Below are 15,486 nucleotides of genomic sequence, written 5' to 3' on the forward strand. Positions count from 1 at the left end.
TGCTAAGATTTGATTTATGAAGGAACTAAGCTAGAAAAATTTGTAAGCATGAAATTCCTATTTTATAAATACCATGCAGATATGTAAAATGGCCAAAAGGAGCACATGTTTTGCAAATCAAATGATTTGAACTAGTCAGTTACACTTAAAATTAAGCCTACAAGTATATGTCAATTTAATGAACTTGTGTTATCAACTAGGTAACCCACTTATCATCGATGACACGTGACTTTCTGATGGCTGAAGTGCAAAGTACTATCTTACATAAATTAATAGTATAAAATTAAAAAAAAAAAGACACTTTCATACTGAAACACACTTCTTGCCATTTCTAAATCCTATTAATTAATATTAAAATGCCCAGTTTACATCAAACAATTTCAACGCCCATCATATCTGCACAAAATATATTCAATCACCAATTAATTAGATTAAACATACTACATATGTAATTTTTATGAGGAGTTATTAATGCCTTGTGCTTCATTCGTTAAATTATTTCGAAATTCGTTGGCATCAAAAGAATAGTATGGACAAGATGGCGAGTTTTCAGCAAATCTTTCGATTTTCTTGGAATTCGATTGCTTAAGAGCCGTTTTGAGAGCGTTTCTTTGTTCAACATAGAAATTCAAGCATTTTGCATGTTTTTGATGGGGAATAATGCTATCCAGATCCTCTACGCGATCCAAGATCTGTTGCTCCAAAATCAAACGTTCCTTATTGTAACTTTCAAAGCCATATCTTAACTCGAACTTATATGCTAGATCGGTGCTATTATTATTTAATGCCAAACGGATTTTTGCAATCCAGTTGAGAAACTCCGTGTTATCCTTCCAGTAACCGCTGAAGTTCTCCAAAAAACTTTTTAATTTCAGTGTCACTTCTGCATCGATTTCGGCAATTTCCTGTTGAAAATATTTTAATTTATTTAAACCCCTTAAAGCTTAAATAATATTTACATCAGATGGTCCTTGAGCCGTTACGTATCCCAGCAGAAGAAGTGTCCATATCCAAGTCATTTTCTAAAGCTTGATGATTTCCAAGTCTTTTTTGAAGAATAACTGATGATTTTGGAGCAGAGCATATGGCTTTTTATAATACTAAACTGGAATTTTTTAATTAAGATAAAAAAAAGCAGCAAAATTCCATCAAAATCATTTAATTAACTTTACCAACTTTTCCCATATTGCTATCTATTTCATTATTTGCTCAAGTGAAAAGTTGCACTTAAATTAGCCAAGCATTTCAAAAATGATAAATAATCTAAAACAAGTGGGACACAAGTCTTCACTAAGTTCTTCAAATATTTGTTGCATACCCAAAAGGCAATGCTAACAAAGGAAATAAATAAATAATTATCAACAAGTGGAGAGCATTTTTTATCTTTAACTGTTTAATATAAATACTGTTAATATCGAGCATTAGATGTAAAAAAAAAATAAGAATCCAAAATCATGTGGACCCAACGACATTTGTATAAAATGCCTAAGATACACGTGTCGTTTGGATTTACACTTTGATCTTATGAACTCATTGTCCTGGCAATAGCCAGGATAATCAGCGGCATTGTTAGCCAACCCCCAAGGATTCTCAGTCCGGCGGATCCGCTTCTATAGCCGCAGTCCTGCTGCTCCTCCTCGGTGCCAACACCAAATGTACACTCGTTGTCATAGTAATTTCCATAGATGCCAAAGGTCAACAGATTGCTCAGCTCCTGGGATTCCTTCAGGGCAAAGCGAACTTCCTGGACATAGCTAAGGATCATGGAAAACCCACAAGATAATACAAGTCATACATAGAGTACTTCATATTTGATAACTCACCTATCTTCCGTGGTCTTCCGCTGAGACCATTCAAACTGGCTCGGTTCCAGGGGCAGCAGGCTGTCCAGTAGGGTGTCGGGAAACAGCAGGAACTCCCGTGACTCTGGATAGGTGACCCCGATCGCCAGGCGCGTGAAAGTCACTCGCGACTGCTGAAGCTCACCCTCGGTGGGCAGTAGTTTGCCACAATCGTCGATGGAGTCCCCTGAACAGGTGAACAACGCACAATTACGTATGTAGTTGGCATCCACATTGTTCTCGTTGCGCCAGCCATCGTAGGTTCCCAATCGATAGCTATAGTAGCTACCATTCTCCGCCGCTGTCCCCAAGGATCTCCAGGCTAAGTCGAAGTTACAGCAAAAGCTGCCCTGGCAGATGGTTCTATTGATAGCTCCACTAGTTCCCTCGTCCAGCTTGAGCAACTCAGACTCGTAGTTCTCCACGTAATCGCGCTTCATGTAGAAACTCGAGCTTGAGGCCACCTGGCGGGGCTTGATCTCCTGTGGGCTCCTTCGCACCCGTTTCTGTTGGGATCTACTGCGAGTGTACTTGGGTACCTGGGCCACATAGATGGCCCTCTCGCCGGAGTCCTGGCGCATAACACTGGTCAAAGTGCCGGAACGTCCGTGATAGATTCCCGATCCACTATTTCCAATGGAGGGACGACTGGCTCCAGACGCCAGGAGATTCACATCGTTGGCATAGGCCCAACCTTGTTGCGTCTGTACAGCTGTGGAATAAAAGATATAACAAATATTACTATAACTATATTACTATGCATTTTAGTGTTCTGAAGAATTCGCGTGGCAAGCGTAAAAAGATAAAGCTTCTGCCATTAGCGGCATTTTAGTTTTTACAGCCTGATACCGACGCATAATCGGTTCCAGGCACTCCATCTCGAGAGGTTGCAAGAGCCATCAATTAGCAATCCATTGGCGGCGATAAGAGACACATGTCAATGAACTAGCCCCCACATTCCTTATCGCGCATGTCTATGTCTTACCCGTGAGGAAGGGCAGTTGGGAGAACCACATGGCCGGATACACGAAGTCCGTGATACCCTGCTCCAATATGAGTTGATGGGCGGGAGTGTAGAACAGGATGTCGAAGCAGATGAAGTGACCGAAGGTGACCCCGAAGTCCGTCTCGAAGGTGCTCAGCTCGGGCAGAAGAGTGCTGTTCTTCGCTTCGCCATACAGATGAACCTTTCGGTACCTGGACACCACCACTCCCTGACGATCGAACACCACATTGGTGTTGAAGACATTCAGTCCGTTGGAGGCACATGGCCTCGTATCCTCAGGAACATCCTCGCACTTCTGCTTCTCGGTGAGATTGATCACAATGTATTTACTGGCATTGCGAGCCGCACACGACAGGGTCACCAGGAACTCCTCATAGTAGGTGGCATTGGGGTCACTCAAACAGGGGTTTATCTGATCCTCGGGGTTGGGCACAAAGGTCGTGGAACCCGCTGAGTTCAGGGTGCTCTCGGGAAACACGATGATATCGGTGGCATTGGCGTTCTCAGAGTTTATGATCTCCACATAGCCAGCGAGGGAGTCCGACCAGGCCGACAGACTGAAGATCGACTGTTGGAACTCCACCACTCCGGCCGTATAGAAATCCGATTCGGCCAGGGCCGCCTGAAAATTGCGATAACCATCAAAACCAATCCACCAATTGCCAATTGCCAATTAGAAACCCCACCTGCTGACTCATGCCAGGCATTAGCCCTAGGATTAGTAGCACTACGGAAAGCCTCCACCAGGTATTCGACATTTCGTATGGAGCCTGAGAATCGCTAATGACTGGCACAGCTTCAGGCATCGAGGCTTTTATAGTGGCCGGGAACTACTTAATCTTATCTTGCGGTCTGGTCTATGAACATCGAATGGTTCGCTCTTTTCAGTGCTGCCAATATTCTAAATGGAATGCCAGTGGTAATGAGTTAAAAGATGAACCAAAAACTTAAGTAAATATCACAGAGATTAGGGTATAAATATGTATTTTTCCCTATTGAACTAGAAATTTAATTACCTTTCTTCAGAATAACATTTCCACCAACTCCATTTAGCTAGAAAGTAATCAAGATGTGACATTTCCGCCTTAAAAAGTCAGAAAAAGGCCAAATGACCAGCTCCAGATTGGTTGAATCGCTAATTTCCAAAGGTTTTTTATGGGTTATTCTGGCTTTGTTCTATTCCGGGAGTCATGTCCGCTAACCGTGAGCGTGATTAGTGGGTTCGCTGCGATGTACATTGGACTGGCTGCGCTTGGGCCAACTATTTTGCCGGCAGTCTTATCGCCACACCCCAGACTATCCAAGTCCGATGTTCTCTCCGTTCGACACTATACTATATGGCCGACTTCTTTATCAATTGATTTCTCTCGACTTTTACTACAACATTGATTTTTATTTGCGACCATTAAATGTTTACCATCCATTACCACAATTGGCAAAATATAAATGCCCATGTTAGTAGTTAGGGTATTTGGGATTCATTTGATTTTCTTTTATGCCATAGGCAGGTTTCTTTTCTTATGGCATTTATTATTAAAACGTGTTGGTCACGAATGTTCGAATGAAACTTGCTGAGTGCTCTGTATCTAAAGGACATATCCAAATTGATCCAGTTTTATCGTACACTTCCATTGACATTTTCGATTTGATGTCGAGTTATCAGAACATTTATATAGCTGTCTAAAATGTTATCTCCACATTTCGATGTTATCTGCAATTACCTGTAGCTATTGTGGCGAATAACACTTGTCGACAAGATAACGAAATGTCTTGCTAAATGATTTAGGCATTTATTTGGTGCTGGCATACTAACTGAATTAAATTCTAGTTTGATAGGCAACAGCTAAGCTAATTACGATAAATTTCATTCGAAACTTAATGGAAAATATGCCAAACTAACAGACAAAGCTAAACTTTGTCTGGTTTGTCTTTATATTTTGTGCATTTTTTCCACCAAGCTAAACTTTGTCTGGTTTGTCTTTATATTTTGTGCATTTTTTCCACCAACTCCTATCCAAAGTTATTCGCCAGCCATGAAAATAGGTGGCAGACTCCATCCAGCGGCTAATTTAGGCCACAATCTGGGCCACAAAGTACTTGACTGGGTTCCGGAGTCGACATCATTGCCCCACTTTGAGCATTATCGGGTATATTCAGTTGCCATAAATATGCAGCAGCATTTATAAGTATAAATGAGTATATTTCGTGCCAGGATAATCCCATTCGCAAATCCCAAAACGTGCAGTCATCTCGGAACTTAATGCATTTCCATACGCTCCACTGCAGACTCAAAGCCCCCGGAAAAAGGCGTTCGTCTTCTCCGGGTGGATGCAGTATAAATTCGGGGTAACTCCCCTAACAAAGTCTACTCGGCAATCCTTTCCGCTTCCTTTCTTTTCAGCCCCACTTCTCTCCACTTATTCCTCGTCCTGGCAAATTGATTTGCGGCAAGCAAAAGTGCGCAAAAAGTTTGCAAAGCAGGCTGAGGAGAACGAGAAAGGCAAAAAAAAGAAAAAGGAATAAAATTAAAAAATAATGTTTGAAAATGTCTTGGTCATATATTTTAAATACGAAAATTTACCCATGGGAGTTCAACCGTGCACGCACACACACACACACACTCACCCACACCCGCACACACACAAGCCTGTTACCTGCTCATTTTATGCGCAAAAAGAAACGAACGGTAAAACACGTTAAAAGCTAAGACGAGGTCCCAACAAAAACAGCAACAAAAGCCGACGTGGGAGAATGCGAAGAAAGGGGAGGGAGCACAAAAAGGTTGAAAGAGAAATCTAATTCTCAGAACGTGGATAACAGGATGCTCTTCCAAGAAATAAAAAAAAAAGAAACCATCGAGTTGCAATATCATCGAAATATTTTATCGATAAAATCGATAGTACCATAGATCTTATGCCATTTATCGTTTTAATCTCAATTTTTGTTATATCCAATCAGCTTCGTTGTAAAGTTAATAACGCATCATAAAAGCGAAATTAATCGTTCAAAGCGAATCGCAAAAGTAGCCACAGAAACAAAAGCACTGATTGCTAAATAATGCTTATAAAGATATTTAATTCATGATCTTATATCGTTCAATATCATTTGTATGCTATAAACTTTGATAGCGGTTTGACTGATAAGCACACTTAACATTTTTATATATTTTTTAGCTACTACAAATGCCTAACAATATTCAATGGACCCATTGAAAGTGAGAGTATCCCTTTAAAGATGGCAAAACGGCGGCAGCTTCATTTAGTTTTTGGCCTGCTTCACATATGCATATACATATACATATACTTATGTGCGTATGTGTATTTTAGGGGGTGAGTGTGTGTGTGTGTGTGTGCGGCATTCGTTGCTACTTATGTTTAAGCTTCGTATTTAAGCTTTTTGCACGATTTCCTCTAACAAATGGATTTTCACTTGTTGCCCAGCCAGACGAACGAAGCCATCACACACAAGCACACATTAATATGGGATATGCACTCGGAAAAATTACTACAGCTAAGGTTGCTAGCTTAAAAAATGCAACGATTTAAAGTCAACTAATTGAAATGCACATCTCTAAGAGGTTCAGAGAATGGATTTTTGTTTTTCTTCGCTATTGTCTGCTATGCACACTCTAATTTCTCGCAGTGTTTCGATGTGAGCAATCCTTGCTGTCAGGCTCTTTTTTAGATCTTCTTCCTGGACCTCTTATCTCCGTTTTTCCTGACTAACAAATAATTTAATTTCTTGGGTCGTACTTTATACGTATATGCTTCCTTCTTTTCCTAGCCATTTCGCCCGAGTCCTGAGCGGATAATCAGGCCATGACTTCGATGACCAGAAATGAATGAATGCTCGCTCAATCATTGATTAGTCAGGCCACAAAATCATATGTTGGCCTGGTTGTTATATGTGGTAAGTTGGCCCCAGGACTTGCGGCAGATTTTTGTCTGCTTGATTAATTGCAATTTTGTTGTGCCCTGAGCCGGGCAATTTGTTAGCTGGCAAAAATGAAGAAAGGCACCCACACACACACATGCGTATTTGCAAACTAAAAAGTATTATTAATGATGCTCCAGCAAAAGGGGCCGGAGGCACTGCCACTTCGCAGTCACTGCTCCTGCACTTGACATCGCTCATACGACGCGTTGTCTGAGATTTATGCCAACAAGAGCGTAACTCGCCGAAAAGTGGCCATGGGTGTGAAGTGGGTCAGTGGCTGGCAAACTGGCTGTCTGATTAATCACAAACGCTTAAACGCCGGCAAATACAACAGGCAACAAACAACAATACACACACACACAACAAGCCACAAAAACGAGTGACGAATTATTACGCATACGCACTCGGAAAATGAACTGTACGAGTGTGATGCACACACATGAGTGGGCGGAAAAGCTTGAGAAATATGCTTACATGTGTGCGATTAGCCTGGCGCTTGCTGTGCCAGCAGAAAAGTGAAAAGCCAAGGACGAAGTGGAATTGTAACCGAATCGAAGTAATATTGCAGTTAAGCGCACTCGAAATGCATCTGCAAATTGAAACAAACTTGAAGTGTCCACAGTCCAACGTGGCTTACTTACCAATAAGGAGTTATCCGAAAAGTGCTCCCAAAAATGGTCGAAATGTGGAATGTCATACCTTTTTGAGATCGCAAATGAATTTCCAATCGTTTGGCATTCCAAAATGGACACTTTAAATTTTGACCATTTTTCGCAAATTTTAATGATGTTACCCCTTAAAAAAGTGTAAAAAATTATCCAAAAATTTAATTTTCTAAATCCGTTAAAAAGTGATAGGGATGGTTAGCAATGTTAATTAGCTGCTCAAAACTGTTATTTGATCAACTTTATGATAATTTTTAACTAAGCTATGATTAAAATGCCCATTAAAAAGTTCCAAAATGTAAGGAAAATCTAAAATTTCGAATTTCGGTCATAAAATATTCAGTTTTTTGGCCACAACTTTAAAAATAAATGGTCTGAATATGAAATGTCATACCTCGATGAGCTCGTAATAAAATTTCTAATTGAACTGTGTCCAAAAATGGAAACTCTAATTTTTTGTAAAATTTAATGAACCAAATGCAAAAAATTGAAAAAAAAAAAATTTTTCAATATCTTCCAAAAAGTTTATTGTTAGCCTTGGTTGTTCGCTTTATAAAACAGTGTCTTTTTCAATTGTGCGACTCATTTTGACCAAGTTATAAGTAAAAAACTACATAAAAAAACATTTTCCTGCGAAATTTTCATGTTTTGAATTTTTCAAGAAAAAATATCAGTGTTTTTGCCACAAAAACGGCAAAACTAATCCAAATAAGGAATGTTATACCTCATTGAGCTCGTAATAAAATTTCCAATAAATTAGAACTCAAAATTTTTGAAAAAATTTTTTTAGATTTTTCATAAAAAAAAATATATGGTAATATCAAAAAAGTTTGAAATTTAAAAAAAAAAAAATTTTCAAAAGCACCTTTAAAGTGATTTGAACTTTCAGCTTAGGTTGTACGTTTTCTAAAACGCAAAACTTTTTAGTTGCAAGCCTAGTTTTGAATAAATTACAATTATAGTAGAATGGTGAAAACTGCCAAGTTTTTCCAAATGAATTAATTAAATGCCTTTTCCCATTGAAAGCGGAGTCAATCAAATTTGGCAAGAATTTCCATTATGTTAATCCTTTGTATCGGGAAACTGTCACTGGACCACCAAACTGACCCATGCCCCATGCCCCATGCCCCATGCTCCAAACCTGTGAGCCATAGCTGGCCATGTCGGCCCTCTGATTTATGGCCATGTATGTGGCACGACCCCACGCCACCTGACTTGGTTTAATGGCCTTAAACGCGCCGGCTAATAAGTTTTGCCCGGCGAGAATGGCAGGCTGCACTGCTCGCACAGCCGGCGAAGCCAATGACTTGCCGTTTGGCTTTTGCTCCTCGAGATTTATTGACATATAAATTTAATGCCGGCCATCCCCAGGCTCCGGTTCCAGCCAAGCCCATCGACCAATCTCCAATCCCACCTCACAACAAAGTTAGGAGCAGTTGATTGAATGCGCTTTACTGCCTGGATTTCCGTTAGTAAATTGAAAAAGCTCTGGGGGAAGAAGAAAAAAAAAAGAAAGAGAAAGCAAGAGAGAAGGACTTAAATTGAAAGTGAATCCTTTTGGCAGGACAACACCTTTGGCAGCAATATATTCTATTTGCCGGATTAGGATACGTTGTAAAGCGGGATTCAATTTGTGATAATTGAAGGCACCCAGTCGATTGGACAGGCATAATTGGTTTAGCAATTTGGCAAGATCGCAAAAGTGTGCCGCAATTTCCCCAGATTTGCAATCAATTGCAATTGCAACATGGAAATCAAGAAGATTTCAGTTAAAGGTGTCGAGCGAAATGCAGTAAGCCAGGCATACAAATTAAAATGTGGCATACTTTTAGACACCATTTCAAAGGACTCGAAGACACTGGCAAATTTTTCCCATTTTTTAGCCAGCTGCATCGACTTTTCCTGCGTCTTGTGCACCTTTTTCAATGTCAGCGAAATGCAGCGAGGCAAAAGGAAAGTTTTCAATTTGCCGCCACACACACACACAGCACCGAAAATTTTTCAAGACAGCAATGGGACTTTTCAATAGACAGAATCAAGCGCCATTAGTTTGACTGATATCGAATGGTGGAGCAACGGCTGCCTTGGTGGCATCGAATTGAATGGAATGGAATGTCAGACCGCCATGCATGAAATGGATGCCCACGACAGCCAGGTGAGTCAGCCAGGGAAAATGTGGGTGGGGGGCGATGAGCAGCCATAAGTCAGTGGCAGGACGATAAGGACTTAAAATTGAATTTCTTAGCTCATGAAACGGCGCCAAAGCCGCGACATTTTCCCGCAAAACTCGATGCTGCAGTCGTGACACAAATGCAAACACGAAAAACACTTTATTAAATACGCGAATTTAGCCAATAAATCACTAGATGCTGGATATTGCCATTGAATGGCAAGTGAATTCAATTATGAACACGCATTTATGTATGAAATTTGTCATTTGATAGAAAAACACAAATATTTGTTATCGAGAAACTTGCTTCATTTAATTAAAGGCAAACTATTTGTTTTCATTTTTGAACGAAATTCATCAATTTGTGCACTTTTTAAATTTGATTTAATTTAACAGTGTTTGATAGATTCTTTCCAATTGAAATCACAAATATTGCTTTCTTTTTGACAACTTTCGTATCATAAGAGTGAAAATAACATTTGTTTAAGCCACTCTGTTGGCCAATTGAACATTATTGAGCTCGTAATTGCAATCACGAGGTCCGTTCAGCTCTAATTGCCAACATTCTGGGGGATTCAACCGGCTGCACCCACCATTCTTGGCCCAACTTTTCCGCTTTCCACCGGCTTTTCCATTCCTTTCCCTTGCCAACTACTTTCTGTTTTATGCTGCTCCTGTCGTCTGGCAAAGGTTCAATGCAGTTCAGTAAATATTATGCTAAATTGAGATAATTTGTTGGCTGAAATACACACACACACTTAGACACACACACACACACACACTGGCAGTCACACAGACAGGGAGCGTGTCGCCATTTTGGCTCCTGGCGTGTCCTTGCCATGGCTAAAATGGATTTGCATGTAAATTTGTTTTCGCCTTATAGTCGCAAATTTTTTGCTCGATTTTGCACATTCTCTAGATTTCTATCGTAATTGGCGGCTTGTTATAGGCAATACGTGGGTGGCTGGAGGGGTAGGAAGAAGGGGCAAGGTGGAAAGCGAGAGGAAATCTGGGGAAAATCGGCGCACAACTGTGTGGAAAAATCTTTCGCACACAGACTAGCTGCAGTTATGCCATTTTACCATTTTCATTCTTTTTTCTTCTTTTTTGGCCGGAAGTATCAGCGGCAGTATCCTTGTCGATTGTGTCACTTCTTTATTCAATTTGCAACCTTCGTTCCTATTTGTCTTATTTTTCTCGAATTTTTTTCATGGACTTGCAGTTCCATTCCGGGCGCAAGTAAATATGTAGAAAATTGAACGTAATAGTAAATTTAACAAGCTAAAGTTGCTCAGCATATGTATCTTAAAGATGCTGCAACATGAGTTATAACTTTGATTTCTTCTTTGCCATCATGTAAACTTTTGATTTCGGCTTCGCGGCTAAACTTTCATAATCAAAACAATTTTTAATTGGTTATCTGTCAGGACAACGAAAGCCAATCGCAAAGTTTGCAATGAAGAAACTTAATTCAGCCATCAATCGATGGCATTTTGTGTACCTTCCGTGTTTTCCCGTGATTTGGCCAGATTTCTGTGCATCAACCGAATAAAAGCGGAAATTTTCCGGGTCGGAAAATGCTTGAGGAACGAATTTTTCGGGGCATGCCACACTGTTATTAAATATTTCGTTTGCTCGCCGCTGAGGCACAAAAATAATAGATATATATATGATATAAATATGTGTATATTGCGCACTTCTCGCAGGAACAATTCAGGAGCCAAATATGCTGTGCACTTTGCCCTCGTCCTTATTTATGGCATACTTTTCGAGCAGTTTCCGTTTTCTGGCCGAGCGGGACACACATTTGCATCCCCCAAAGGAGAAGTCAGTGACCCAGGCAATGGTGGATCCCAATCCCAATCCCATGCCAGTTCCCAAAAACCAAATTCCGAGCCCCAATCATAATAAATCGCATGGCGAAAGGCAAGTCGTGTGCGTAAAATAGTTATTAAAAAGGGTCCTGGAACAGGACATGTATACGGACACGGACACGGACACGGACATGGTCACAATGCAATTAATTGTTTTGTTTATCGGTTTATCGGACAGTTTACGCTTGATTTGGCCCAAAAGGCTAAGCACCGAAATTACTTATATGGGAAAAACATTCTGGGATTGTTCTGTTTGCGCCTCTCGTTGGCCTGTGCACTGGAGTGTGTGGCAGGATCTGAAGTCCTGCCGATGACACAACTTTCGGCAGTTGCCTGAAAAGGGTATGAAGCCTTTAAGAATTAAACTCGTACAAAATTAAGTTGGAAAATATACATATTAACACTTAACTGTTTTTGCTTTAAGCTGCGAATTAGCTCTGCCACTCGATTGCGCTCCCGCCGCATCCTTCGTCCTTGATCCTTGGCCTTTTGCAATGTCCTCGAAATGTATCTGTGCTCGTCTTTTACCGCCAGCGATTAGCGGCGAGGCAAATTTCACAGTATCTGTATCCGCAGCCGTATCAACGAATTCAGAAGTTCGGAGCCGCCTGGCATTTGCATATTTGCATTTTGGTGCCGGCCACAGGACACCGAAATGAGGATAATAATGCGACCCATTACACATGCCGAAAAAGAGAAAACCGCACATAATGCGCTTTTCAAAACTAATATGAAAATAATGTGGGTTGGTTTTTGGGCGGTGGGTGGTGGTTGGTGGGCGGTGGGTTGTATGCGGGTGGGGGTGCGGTATTCAATGCCATCAAGGAGCAAGGACGTCGCCTGTATCTGTGTGTATGCCGCAGTATGTGTGCGTGTGTCTGTGTGCGAAGTTCGAAGGACACTTCAGCCAGTGCATGTGCATAAATATAGAACAATAAAGTAATAACAGACAGTGCAAATCGATGGCTCAATCGACTGGCGTCTCTAAAAATACTCCATACTTGAAAATAACAAATTCGCTGTAAACAAAAACAAGCAATATTTATTTAGAGGGTTTCTAGAATTAGCATACATTCGTACATCTATGTGCCTGAAAGTATGCAATGGAAATCGTCTTCTTGAGTTATTTCGTATATATTCATATAGTGTTACATACTTTTGGACAGCTTCTTGAGAGATTTTTGAAAGCCAGCGGTTTCTGCTTGATCTTGAACATATCAATATTTTAAATGCCAAACCTCTCGAAATCCAATCAAGTTGCCCCTTATTTCTTGCCTTGCAAGCATATCAACTCTAGGTGACATGGAATATACCAAATCCCCGGCTTCCGCAGTCACGAGTCGTGCACCCAGTCATCCAGTGGCATAACCCGATTAGATCCTGCCCATCCTGCCCCACCGATAATGGAGTCAGCAATAAAATGCAACAGGAAATGAAATATAAACGCTCGCAGTGCAATCGTGTGTAAGTTCTGGCAATGGCATTATTATGGCGCTGGATTCCCCTGCAGTTTGAATGAATTTCCACCCGCGCTTCCATTCCAATCCAAGTTTTTTTTTTTCCTTTGCCTCTTTTTGTTGCTGGAATGGAAATGGAAAATTGTAAGCATCATCAACACGTAGCGTTGACGTGTTGAAAATGCTGAAAATTATAGCACACACACAGTGAAAAGGTGGTCCATGGGAAATCGGGGCACGTGTATTGCCTTGCCAATAAAATGCTTTTCAATTCAATTTCCACACATTTGATGAACGCAACAAAAATGTATGTTTAACTTTAATAATCTTTCACATTATGCGCACACATTTTGTGGCGCGTTTTCCGACTCGAGTTTCCTTGGAAATTGCGGTTTGCAAATCGTTATCGAGTGACATTGTTGCTTAAATAATAATGATAAAATATATCAACTGGATTTATAAGTACCCCTTTTTAATCTATTTTACTTTGCTACTCTAACTAAAGCTTTCATAACTTTCTACATTCTTTTCATTGCCATATTTACACATTTTTGCCTGCTGCTGGTTATGGTTAATATGTCGCCGTTTTTTTTTGCGGTTTTTATGTAAATTAATTGAGATCTTGTTGTCTGTTGGCGGTGCGGTTATATAAATACTTTTATTGGCATCGTTGTGGCCGTTTTTCCCGGTTTTTACTGTTTGTTTTGGACGCTGTTTTTTATTTATCATTTGTCTACACTGAATGAAAACAGTTTTAGTTTATATGTGAACAAAGGTAGCTGCAATTGAACACTAAAATACAGAAAATAAACCATGCTGAGCTCTAAAAAACTTTTGATGCAGTGCGCAAAAGTGTGCTATGATTAATTTTATTGGCTAAATAAGACTTGCTAGTGCTGTAAAGCGTGAATATTAGAGATTTTACTCAGCTTTTCCGCGTGTAACTGTTAGTTTTCAGTTAGTGGCACCATTTTTTTTTGTCGGTGGTGTAACCACTTGTGGTTATATAGCCTGTTGCTGTTGAACACTCGACTGCGGCTGCTGCCCGTGGCATTTTATTATTTTTTAGATATTAGTTAGCCCCGTCGCCTCTATCAACATGTGTTGGCGTTTTGTCCTGCAGACCTTGTTAGCTCTTACCTGTGTTACCTGTTACCAGTTAGCTGGTTTGACTTCATTTCGCTTTTTTTTTGCATAAAAAACGCGTTAAGGACGCACGCGGTCAGCGGCATCGTTAGCTTCTCCACCTGGGCGTTTTGTGCCACCGTAAGTATGCCACATAAAGTTAAAATCTTAAAAAAAAAATAAGAAAAAAGGCATATGCCTGGCGCACAAACAACGCGAATGAAAGAAGTCAGGGGCGGAAAAGTCGACGAACAGCAAAGGAAATGAAGAAAAACTTGATTTATTTTTATGTGCTCAGCGATGCGGCAAGGCGAATGGAGTGGGCTGTACAGTGGATGTTCGGTGGGTGGCTGGGTGGTTCTTTTTCCATTCATACAAATGCTACGTGCGTAATGACCAGGCACACACACAGACACACACAATCGCTCACTAGCGCACTCACACCCTCACGCACTTGAAGTTAAAGAAGTTCCACGTTGCGTATACGTAATCATATTCTTTCTTATTTATATTTTTGTTTCGACCCCGGTACGCCCTACTCCTGCTAAATTATACATCTGCATGCACATATATATATGTATATATATATATATATATATTATTTGTGCATATATATGTATGTATACCTGAGCAGGGTGGCAAAGTCCTGGCTGCGTGGACAAGTGGCCAAAAAAAATATTGGGTCGGCCACTACAAAAGAAAGTTCGTTGAATACTGCGGCAGTTTGCTGGTTAAATCGGTGGAGCCCAGCATTGTTAAGACTAACAATTATGTAAATTTCAAAAATAGACTTGCCTTGGAAAGTTTGCCATTCAATGGACTACCAATTTATGATGCTATCCCACTTAAAAGCCGCAAATGTTTGCCCAAATCGAAATCGGCAGACAATTAGAGAATTGCATTCTGGGCAGCGGACCGAAAACCAGAAGTTGCGGCCAGGTAAGTCTGGTAAATATATGTTAAGATACTTTCCCCCACAGTCATGTTTACAATACATTTTAATAAAGTCAAAAAGGCGTACGGATGTGTGCGAGAGGGAGAGGCAATCACAGCGAGCGAGTGAGATGGGGCATGACTCCGGATATATGCTTGTATATGCATACATATGTGTCTGTGTTTGTGTGCCAGGTGAGCCCGGCGGGAACATAATACAAATATGAAAATCAAGTGAAATCATTTCCATTCAAATTCAAATGGCACGGCAAGGGCTGAATGTTTGGGAGGGGGCGTGGCAGTCTGGGGAGCTGTGCCAGCTGAAAACTGATATTCAATTCAATCAGTTTTGCCTGAGACCTCAGGGAAGTGACTGTAGCACTGGCGATATGGAGGTGGCGAAAAGTTAACTGCACAGCCAAAAAAAAGAAATGTTATAAAATTTAAAACAAGGAAAGAAAATTGTAAGCACCCTATAA

At 40.5% G+C, this 15,486-nt stretch overlaps 2 protein-coding genes across 2 annotated transcripts; both read right to left on the bottom strand.

Annotated features, from left to right (window-relative positions):
• Nucleotides 1–390: 390 nt before the first annotated feature.
• Nucleotides 391–1,067, bottom strand: LOC116802209. Its single transcript, XM_032725922.1, has 2 exons — nucleotides 960–1,067; nucleotides 391–905 (listed from the first exon to the last, which is right to left on the bottom strand). Exons 1-2 carry the CDS (start codon nucleotides 1,017–1,019, stop codon nucleotides 456–458), a joined length of 510 nt encoding a protein of 169 aa, XP_032581813.1. The 5' UTR covers nucleotides 1,020–1,067; the 3' UTR covers nucleotides 391–455.
• Nucleotides 1,068–1,373: 306 nt separating this feature from the next.
• On the bottom strand, nucleotides 1,374–3,640 carry LOC6612305 (vanin-like protein 1). The gene is made up of 4 exons (XM_002036779.2): nucleotides 3,534–3,640; nucleotides 2,827–3,469; nucleotides 1,824–2,553; nucleotides 1,374–1,754 (listed from the first exon to the last, which is right to left on the bottom strand). The coding sequence occupies exons 1-4, from the start codon at nucleotides 3,603–3,605 to the stop codon at nucleotides 1,523–1,525; spliced, it is 1,677 nt and encodes a 558-aa protein (XP_002036815.1). The 5' UTR covers nucleotides 3,606–3,640; the 3' UTR covers nucleotides 1,374–1,522.
• Nucleotides 3,641–15,486: the final 11,846 nt, after the last annotated feature.

Source organism: Drosophila sechellia, chromosome X (genome assembly GCF_004382195.2).
Source record: "Drosophila sechellia strain sech25 chromosome X, ASM438219v1, whole genome shotgun sequence".
NCBI lineage: Eukaryota > Metazoa > Arthropoda > Insecta > Diptera > Drosophilidae > Drosophila > Drosophila sechellia.